Source organism: Otolemur garnettii, unplaced genomic scaffold (genome assembly GCF_000181295.1).
Source record: "Otolemur garnettii isolate 467f Iridium unplaced genomic scaffold, OtoGar3 scaffold00066, whole genome shotgun sequence".
Classification (NCBI taxonomy): domain Eukaryota; kingdom Metazoa; phylum Chordata; class Mammalia; order Primates; family Galagidae; genus Otolemur; species Otolemur garnettii.
In genome coordinates this window covers 1,919,325-1,929,484 of record NW_003852461.1, presented here as the reverse complement: position 1 = coordinate 1,929,484, position 10,160 = coordinate 1,919,325, and the positions used below count along the sequence as shown (strand labels likewise).

The 10,160-nt window shown below is 52.3% G+C and overlaps 2 protein-coding genes across 2 annotated transcripts in view; one reads left to right on the top strand and one right to left on the bottom strand.

Annotated features, from left to right (window-relative positions):
* DHCR24 (24-dehydrocholesterol reductase) overlaps nt 1–6,989 on the top strand; it is a 33,870-nt gene extending 26,881 nt beyond the window's left edge. Inside the window, exons 7-9 of the mRNA XM_012807201.2 lie at nt 2,225–2,422; nt 2,841–3,019; nt 4,277–6,989. Coding sequence (XP_012662655.1) covers nt 2,225–2,422; nt 2,841–3,019; nt 4,277–4,430 — 531 coding nt within the window. The 3' untranslated portion in view covers nt 4,431–6,989. The remainder of the gene's footprint in view (nt 1–2,224; nt 2,423–2,840; nt 3,020–4,276) is intronic.
* A 2,478-nt stretch (nt 6,990–9,467) lies between these two features.
* The window catches only part of LEXM (lymphocyte expansion molecule), a 26,112-nt gene continuing 25,419 nt past the window's right edge, over nt 9,468–10,160 (bottom strand). The window contains exon 10 of the mRNA XM_012807179.1: nt 9,468–9,540. Coding sequence (XP_012662633.1) covers nt 9,468–9,540 — 73 coding nt within the window. The remainder of the gene's footprint in view (nt 9,541–10,160) is intronic.

Below are 10,160 nucleotides of genomic sequence, written 5' to 3'. Positions count from 1 at the left end.
GAGGGCCTCTGGAGTGAAGCCAGAGACTCAAGTTTCAGGGTCACCAAGGGATGGAGGATGAGTGATGGCTGGACAGAGGGAAAGCAGAAGGACAGAGCACGTGTTTGATAAAATTAGAATTTTCTGAGGTTGGGAGCAGTAAAGTAATTGGGAGTCAATACGTTTGGGTAACTGTTAACTATTTTTAGGGGGAAAATAACAAGCGGCTTTTAAACCTAAGAAAGGTGATGCAGCCTCACTCAGAGTCAAAGACAGACAACACGAAACTACAGGCAGTCCCGGATTACAAATAAGATAGGTTCAGGAGATTTGTTCTTAAGTTGAATTAGTATGTAAGTTGGAACAGGTACATTTACCTATTACCTTTAATAGCCTCTGTTCCTAAGTGTGGGTTGTACATAGGCAGGTGTTTGTAACCTGGGGACTCCCTTATCAGAGATCTGGAAGTTTGGTAACACACCACACTGCTCCAGGGCTTGTCTGAGAGAATGTGAAATGGTACAAGCCCTTGAAACAGTATCCATTAAAATTGCACCCACCATTTGAACCAGTATTTTCCACATCTAGGAATTTGTCTTACTGACCCGTATAAATTGGCAAAGACACAAAGGATATTGTGAATGATCTGGAAATAGTCTAAATGCCCATCAGCATAGAACCGATTCAGTAATGATACATCCATACAATAGTGCAGGGGTCAGCAAAACATTTTTTAGAAACGCCAGGTAGGAAACGGCCCGGGTCCTGTGGACTATAAGGTCTCTGTAGTACCCTGCACAGCCTTCGGCAACATGTCAGAAGGTAGAGCCCAAGGGCAGGCCAGGTCTGTGGACCCAGGCAGCAGGAGTCCACAGGTACTCTAGATGGGAGGTGGGGAGAGGGTGGCTGGGAGGGGAAGAAAGTAGGGCCAGGGAGGGAGGGGAGGCTTAACCTTTGTACACTGGGATCTCTGCTGTGGATGTGTGTGGTTTTTCCAGGGACACCCAGGGAAATAGTAAACCTGTGCTATCTACTGAGCTCTGATTGTGCGCCAGGCAGTGGCGTAGCTGCTGGGATCTAGCAAAAGAAAGCCTACAGGTCCCTACCCTCATGGGAGTGGCCTGGCGATTCCAAGGGTCACTCAGCCTTCAACATGTCCACATGCAGCTGCTTTGGATGCTTTCGTGAGCTGCCTCTGCCTCTCTTTATACCAGCTGTCCCTGTGCTGGCCAGTGGGCTGTCCCTCCCACCCATGGGGGAGTGAGCATCTTCAGGATGGAGACTACATCTCAATTGTCCTGGTTCCCCAGCACCCAGTTAGAGCCTGGGACCTGACCCATGTTCAGGGCCCATGGAAGGCACTTCATGGACACCAGCATGGGACCTCTTAGGCTCCCTGTAACTATCTGGTGAATGAAAGAGTAATGAGCGGAGCTATGAGAATGGGCGCTGGTGACCCTCAGGAAGGTGGCAGGACTTGGAGCAGGAGGGCTGTGAGCTAGGGGCAAAGTCTTCTCTGTTGGGAGGTAGGCGTGATCCCCCTGCCCCAGAGCCATGGCAGAGCTGGAGGGAGCTGAGCAGAACAGCAGCCCCAAGGGAGGCAGCACCTCCTACCTGGCAGTCAGGGGAGAGGCCTCTGGCCTACTGGCCTCTGCTCAAGGTTTCTAGGGAGACTGAGTTGGGAGTGGGGTGGTTAAAGCTGTGAGAAGGGATGCTGTAAACCGACAGGCTCCCTGTCGGGCCCGAGTCAGACTTCACCGCCCTCTGAGAGCCATCCCTGGCTATGTGACCTCTGGGAAACCCCTCCGTCCCCTCGGTATTACTCTTCTCATTCAGAGCACTCATTTCTCAGACTTTTATGGAATGGCTGCTCTGTGCCAGCCACTCTGACCTCCACAGCCAGAATGGGAATGAGAGCCACCTTAACATTTTGCTCCAGGCACTGGGCTAGATGCCTTCCATCTGGTAGATCATCCTTGGGCACAAGTCCCGTTTTATAGATAAGGGAACTAAGCTCAGAGAAGTTAAGTAGCTAGCCCTAGGTCATCACAGATGGTACAGGCCAGAACAGAGAACCGAACGTAAATCCAACTAGTAAAGGCCTAGGTACCATCGTGCCCCCTCCAGAGGGGAATTATACCCCATCTACTCAGGTCAAGCCCAGAACGAGCACCTGCCCCCTTGCACACAGAGACATCCAGCCCTCATTGGCTCCTTCTCTCTGTCCCCACCCTTTGTCTCCCAGGATATCATCCCCTTTGGCAACAACCCCATCTTCCGCTACCTCTTTGGGTGGATGGTACCGCCCAAGATCTCCCTCCTGAAGCTGACCCAGGGCGAGACCCTGCGCAAGCTGTACGAGCAGCACCATGTGGTGCAGGACATGCTGGTGCCCATGAAGTGCCTGCCACGGGCCCTGAACACCTTCCACAATGACATCCACGTGAGCAGGGGCGGGGCAGGGAGGGCACCCCAGGCATGGTCCCGCGGACCTCTCCCCAAACCACTTGCCCGACCTTGGGCACATCTGCCCTCTGGGTCTTGGGTTTTCCTGGCTATAAAATGAGGGCCTGTCCATACGCCTACTGAGGCCTTGGCCTGCTGAGCAGTGGCCCTGATGGGAGGTGAGTCATAGAGCCTGGTAATGAACTCGCCCATGACCTGCACTCATGGTGTCCTCCAGTGTGGTGGAGTCGGGTGTCCTCACCCAGCCTGGGAGGGTGGGGAGTAGAGCTGTGAGCAGCCAGAGGGGCCCCTGGAGAATGCAGCAAGCCTCCCTGTGGGTGGGTGTGAGTGCCCGGCTGTGAGCCTGTCGTCTTTGGGAGAAAAATCACTGGTATTCCCATCCCTGCTCTACCCAGGTCTACCCGATCTGGCTGTGTCCGTTCATCCTGCCCAGCCAGCCGGGCCTGGTGCACCCCAAGGGAGACGAGACAGAGCTCTATGTTGACATTGGCGCATATGGGGAGCCACGCGTGAAGCACTTTGAAGCCAGGTCTTGCATGAGGCAGTTGGAGAAGTTTGTCCGAAGTGTGCATGGGTGAGTGGCCTGGGGTGGCAGGGTCTCTCTGGCTGAGGGCTCCAAGGACTGCTCCAGGGGAATGAGGCCAGCTTTGGGCTGAGAAGCAGGAAGCCCTAGGCTTGCTCAGGAACCCGCTGGCTGTGGCAGCCTCTCACTTGGGAAGTGGTTGAGGGTAGACCTATGGGACCACCTCCCTCCCCTTCCTGCAGCCCCCAGCTTCACAGGGCAGATGACAGCTATGGGTTTAGATATGTGGGGATCCTGCTCTAGACTGAAAGGCCAAAGCTAAGGGAGGAGGGACTCCTGACTCTGAAAACCACGGAGAGGCCAGGGACAGAGTATCGCTCAGAACGCAGCCAGGACCCAACTGCTGCAGAACCTAACACTGAGGAATCTCACTGTGCTCACTAAAAGAAGCCAGGAGAAAGGAAGGGCACCATGAGATTCCACTCTAGAAAATGCCAGAACACACATGTGAATCCATAGTGATGGAAGGCACACCAGGGGTTGCCTGGGGATAGCAGAGAGAGACAGAGTCTTGAGAAAAGTTTCAGGATGGTGGATAGGGCTGCCATCCGCACCACGGTGCTGGTTCCTCGGTTGCTTACGTGTGTCAGGCTTATCCAACTGTACACTTTAAATATGTGCAGTTTACTGAATGCCAATACGAGATTAAAAGCAAACATTCCTGGCTCGGTGTCTGTAGCTCAAGCAGCTAAGGCGTCAGCCACATACACTGGAGCTGACGGGTTCAAATCTAGCCTGGGCCCACCAAACAACAATGACAAGTACAACCAAAAAATAGCTGGGCATTGTGGCAGGTGCCTGTAATCCCAGCTACATGGGAGGCTGAGGCAAGAGAATCGCTTAAGCCGAAGAGTTGGAGGTTGCTGTGAGCTGTGACGCCACAGCACACTACCCCAGGGTGATAGCTTGAGACTCTGTCTCAAAAAAAAAAAATGCTAACATTCCCGCCCTCCCATCAGGGGAGGCAGCTGTCTTGGGCAGAGCACAGGGTCAGAAGCCAAGCAGTCTCAGCTCTAGTCCTGACTGCCTCTGCTGCCAAGCCACTTACCCCCACCCCAACTCCCCTGCATCCCCCTCCTCAGCAGCTCGTTAGGGGGATCAGGCAAGGACAGTTCCTCAAGAACACCTCCAGAGCCTGGAAACATGCTGTGGGGGCGGGGGGGGCATGGTGCCTGCGGGTTGCTGGTTTCTCCCACACCCACTGTCCTCCCTGGACCTCCTACATCCTTACCCCCTCTGCCTCTGCAGCTTCCAGATGCTGTACGCTGACTGCTACATGAACCGGGAGGAGTTCTGGGAGATGTTTGACGGCTCCTTGTACCACGAGCTGCGGGAGAAGCTCGGTTGCCAGGATGCCTTCCCTGAGGTGTACGACAAGATCTGCAAGGCCGCCAGGCACTGAGCTGGAGCCACCTGGAAAGACAGACACGCATGGGTGGACAGGCATTGTCCCTTCATTCCTGTTTGGCCACTTTCCCAGATCCACGCTTCCCAAAAGACACCCCTCCAGAAATCCCACCCACACAGCCCTTGCCTTCCTCCTGGCTCCAGGGCAGCCCAGTGGGGTGGAAACCCATGTGACTTGGGGTCAGACACACCTGAGTCTGGTTCCCAGTTTAGCACTTGTTAGCTGTGGGGTGCTGGGGGAGGTCACTTGACCCCCTCTCAGCGCAGGCCTCTTCATCTGTGAAAGGGGACAGTAGCACCTACCTGTGGGTTGTCACCATCCAGGTCAAGCGCCTGTCACACCGACATTGCTGGTCAGTGGTACCCATCAGTCTTCCCGCTCAGCATCACATCTGACACAAGTGCTTTGCCGTCACCAGTTGGGTCTGAAAAGGCTCCAACCTTAGGTCACCTGTGCCCAGGCTTGGTGAAGTGATGAAGGGGATGCCATGAGGTTGCCCCACCATTGCCTCAGCCTGCTGCACGAGCTCCCCACAGTGGAGGGCTCCCCTCCACCCTGAGCAGCAGCCTGGGCACGCAGGCCCAAGATAGTCTGCACCAAAGCCAGGCCCGATTCCAAAGTTCTCTCTGCTGTCCTTGGTGACATCCTGCCAGTCCTCTATCCCCGGGGTTGCAGGCCCACCCCAGCCACAGTTGAGTTCCTGGAGGAAGCATTTCAGGGTTGAATCCTGCCCCCACTTAAGCCTGAGATTCCTGGGAAGAGCGTGGTCTCCACTCTCTTAATTGGATCCAAGGGACCTAGGCTCATTCTTGGCTTGCCAACCCTCCAAGCTTCTTATCCCCAGAACCCACATGGTTGTGGTGGGAGTGGGTCCATGCTGCTCTGTGGGGTTGCTGGGAGTGGCCCACATCAGGTGGGAAACTGAGTCCACTGTCAGTGCACTTCTCACTGCAGGGCTGAAAGGAGAGCGTATCAGCTTGACTTTTTCCAACCATTTATCCCTCTTGTTTTCTTCCTGCCACTACCACCCTTGCCCCCCAACTGAAGTTAGTTTCAGTGCCTTACAAATCCTAAGCTCAGAGAAAGCTGTTTCTGTTCCAGAGGGAAGGGAACCTCCCTAGGTCCTTCCCCCCTTGTTCTCAAAGCTTGATTGTTTATGCAACTTCATCTGAAGAACTGCCTGGCCTCAGCTGGAAACCTGGAGTCTGAGGAGGAATTGTGTCATGTGAAGGGAAGCTGGAATGACGAGGCTGAGCCAGGTGCAGCTGCAACATGAGTCAGGAGACCTGGGTTCAGTCCCTGCTTCGTTGGCAGTGAGCTGTGCCCAGTGGGCAAGTCATTTGTCCCTCTGAGCTGCGCTCTCCTCATCTTTCCCATCAGTGAACACAAGACCTCCCTGGGGCCCCTGTCCTAGGCACTGTGGTGGCAAAACCCATGAAAAGCCACACTGCATTGAAAGTCAGAGGAAAAACAGGATCCAGGTAGATAAGTCCGGGTGGTCCATCATTCAGGGTGCTTTGTTAGTCCGGAGGCCAGCTCTGCTCTCCCTTTCAGGAAGGCTCACCTCTGGCTTGCGGGCAAGCATCCATCTTATCACTGTAGGTACCAGACTTCTCCCAGGGCTTGGCACACTGCAGTGCCTTGGCCTGGTCCTGTGAGGGCTGGGCACATCTGTGGCACTCAGGAGACGAAGGATCCACCCTTACCCACAGGGCCACTGGAGGGGGACAGAAGGAATAAAGCGGACTTCATTCTCTAGTTTGCAAAGCACGTGAATTCCAGCATGAGCCTTCACAGCAGGCCCATGTGCTCCCTGCTCAGTGTGAAACTGATGATTCTACTTTCTGTAGATGAATGGTTATAACATGAGCTAGGTTAGTCAGACACTGCAGTGCCATCATTTTGACAGTGATACCTTTGTTCCTAAGCCACTGGGACTGTGGCCAGAGATGTCAGCATCTTCTGTTGCCCTTAATCCAAAAACCAAAATCCAGACTTTCCCAGATTTCCTTCACCCACCACCTGGGGCTTGGAAGGGAAAGTATTTGGGGGGTCACACCAGCCTCAGGTTACTGATGGTCCAGTGATGTTTTGCCTGGCCACGAAGCTGTCTTTCTGGCATGATGAGCTGAGTTAGGAATTTTTCTTGTAGTTGGTCCCCTTGCTGTCCATCCACATGGTGATCTGGGGTGGAGTTAAACTTGGTGCCAGAGGGCAGTGCATGTGGAAAGTACCAGAGTCGGCCTTTCCCCTCCAGAGCCGAGTTTCTGGGCTACATGAAGGTTTTCTGTGAAATCAGAATTGTAGCCAGTTTCTTTGGCCTCGAGGATGGATAATCAGATACATTAAAAGGTGAGGGAGGAGTGGGGATGGGTGTAGCGTGTGATTTTCATTTTCTTATTTGGTCATGGAGACCAAGGAGAAAGGCATGAATCTCCCCATCAGGCTCTTGCAGCCACAGGCACTGTGTCTACTCTGCCCCTAGAGCGCATGTCCCAGTGGCTGTGGAACTGCTGCTTCTGTAAAAATAAAAAAGTATGGCTTGGAAGCTAACCTGTGTCATTTCTTGCTCCAGAGACCAGAATGTGGGGTCAGACCTGAGCCCAGGGATGGGGTGTGCCACTCCCCAGCTGAGTTACCCTCTGAACCCATATGCTCATGGACAGGGTTGAAAGATGATGGGGGTGGGGGCGACAGGTTTGTTTCTGTCCCCTCCACAGTGTGATCCTTTATGGTGTGCTCCAGAGGAGGTGTTAGAGGATCCTTCTAAGGTGGAGAAGGAATAGTGAGAGGGCCACTGCCAGAGTCTGGGTGAGAGATGATGGGGGCTCGGGTCAGCGTGGGGGTCATGCTCTTTAAGGCACCAGACATGGCCATCAGGAGCTCTGGGCTTGGTCACTTGTAACAAATTCATCTTAGCAAGTTAGTTAATTAATCCCATCGAGACTGTTCTTATCTATAAACTGGTAGGAACCACGAGAGCCGTCCCTCAGCATGCTTTCTTCCCTTCTTCGTATGCACAGCTGGACTACACTGCCCAGCCTTCCTGGTAGTCAAGTGTGTCCCTGTGTTGAGTTTTCTCCAGTGGAATGTGGACAGAAGTCAAAAACCTGTGGGGTCTCCTGGATCTTTTCCCTTTCCATTCACTGGATGCAAATGACAACTAGGCCATAGACAATAGGAGAGTCTTCAGTTGGAGGGAACCTGGATCCCTGAGTCACAGTATGGAGGAGAAATGCCCCACCAACCTCACCCCTGTCCTAGGCTGTTACAGTAGCAAAACAAGCTATTGTTAAGATACTACATGTTTGGAACCATTTCTTAGAGGAATTTAGCTCACCCTAAGTATTACAGGACTGTGAGGCTTAAATAAGCAGATATAAGAGTTGCATATGGTGCAATAGTATTACGCAAATACATGAATACACATAATGGACATTTTCCTACAACGTGTGACATGTGGGTCTCATGCTAAAGTTATGTGAAAGGACCCCTTTAGGAAATTCCAGTTCTATTTCACAAATCAGATTTTGTGTCTATCGTTAAAGGAGAACTTTAATTCTTAAAACATAACTTTTTCTGTCCAAGTGCTAACTATCCCATTACATTTCAGTAGTACACAATATACAATATCTTATTTAACCCTCATAGTCATGCAGCAAAAAAGCTCAGCTTCTATCCCCATTTTACAGATAAGGAAGATGAGGCTTAAGAATGGTCAAATGATTTGCCTAAAAGCCACATTGAAGTTATTAATAGTAAACCAAGCGTACAGACTCTTCCTCTCATCTCACAACAGCCAAATGCTCAGAACCTGAGCCTGAGCCCACAGAGGCAGTAGCTCCAGACCTGTCAAGAGTGGACTGCAGCCCTGGGGCCCAGCCCGGCCTATCTCACCACCCTGGACTCGGCTCAGAAGGGAAGCCACTTGTCAGCCAGGAGTGTTCCGCTTGCCCCAGAGCAGGTCCCCCCATGAGAACCCCTCCTGCCCAACCAGACCCTCAGCCCGCATGGGAACAATTGGTTTTCCAAAATTAGCTCATAGAGGAAAAATCACACCCTCCACAAGATAAATACGTTTCAAAAATATGCTTCCCAGTTATGTCCTGGCTTTGGTTTTTGCATCATGTTTCCTGAAACCTTGCCAAACGGACTTCTTCAAGCTCATAGCTTTTTTGAAGATTCAGTAGGACTTTTTACATCGATGACCATGTTACTTATGGATGAAGATGGTGTTACTTCATCCCAGTTGTTTTGACAGGAGTAAAGAAGTAACCGCTTTCTATAAGATACACCCTAAAGAAAGTGCTTTTTCTTTGTTTTCTCTTTTTGTATCACTATGTGAGTTTTGTGGCTGAGGCTATGGTGTCCAGGTCTCCTCTCCTCTAGGGATGGCCCACCCAGGCCCTCACTGACATGAGCAGTGAGGGAAGGAGCCCAGGATGCTGGAATGAGCCTCCCTCCACAGACCCACCTGTGGGCTAGACAGGGTGCCTGTGAGGGCTGACCCCGGGGGTGGCACCAATGTTCCCAATGGCTGGACACTGCCTGGGGGGTCACAGTCCCCTCAAAGCAGGAGGTTCTGCTGAGCTTCCGGAAGTGTCCTGGGATGGAGAGGGGATAGGACATTGCTGGAGAGTACTAGAATTATCAAATACGCTACAGTCCACCCCCTTCTGGACTTTAATGAGCTGTGGCTTTTTAATAGAAAGGGTTTCAAGAGTATCAACCACCTTCCACACCTTTAGTCCGTCTGCTGTTCGGACCCCATGTTCTGGCTGATCCCAGGTCTCGGGATATTTGATCTCTTGTAATAAATGACATCTTCCCCAGGTGTCCCAGCAGACATTGTGAGCTCCAGGTGTGCAGCTCCAGCAGAGGTGACCCCAGCACAACTCTCCTCCTCCCAGGCATTCTCACGTGTCCTTCCTCTTAAGATGTCACCCTTCCCACTCCCAACCACCCAGCCCCAGATCTGACTTCAGGCCTCTGGTCCCTCCAGTCACTGTAGGCTGTTCTTCCCCAGAGGCTTTAAGGAGTAGGATCGGAATTGTAATCCACAGTTGGAGAGCACTTCCCCTTAGTAAAAGGTGTGATCCTTTCCCTTAAAAAGAACAGAGAAAGAAAAAATGGAAGTAATCCCTTGGAAGGGAGTGGGCTCCCCATCCCTGGCAGGACACCCACAGGGGATGAACCGGTAACTGTCGACTGTGCTTCTCAGGGATCCTATGTTGGGTGAGAGCCCAAATCAGTGACCTCTAGACCTCTTCCAACAAAATAGCCTGATTCTAAGGGAGAGACCCTCTAGTTTCCACTGGTACCACCCCCAGGGTCAGCCCTCATGGGCACCCTGCCCAGCTCACAGGTGGGTCTGTGGAGGCCCATCCCACCTAGTTCCTCTCATTAGAGAACCCAACTTGGCTGGTAAGAGTTTCAAGTAAAAAAATAAAATCAAAGAGGCCAAGGAATCTTCTAGCCCAACACTGAGAACAAAGAGGACCAGAGAGGCAGAAACTTATATGAGGTCACCTAAAGGCCAGAGTTGCACCCAGAGCTCCTGACCTCAGTCAGTCCTGTGTTCCCCTCAGTCTCCTCTGTACTAGAAGTGGAACCACCAGGACTCTGGCTTTCAGCCCAGGACCACGTGGAAGATGGCACTTCTTTTTTTTGAGACAGTTTCACTATGTGACCCTCGGTAGAGTGCAGTGGCGTCACAGCTCACAG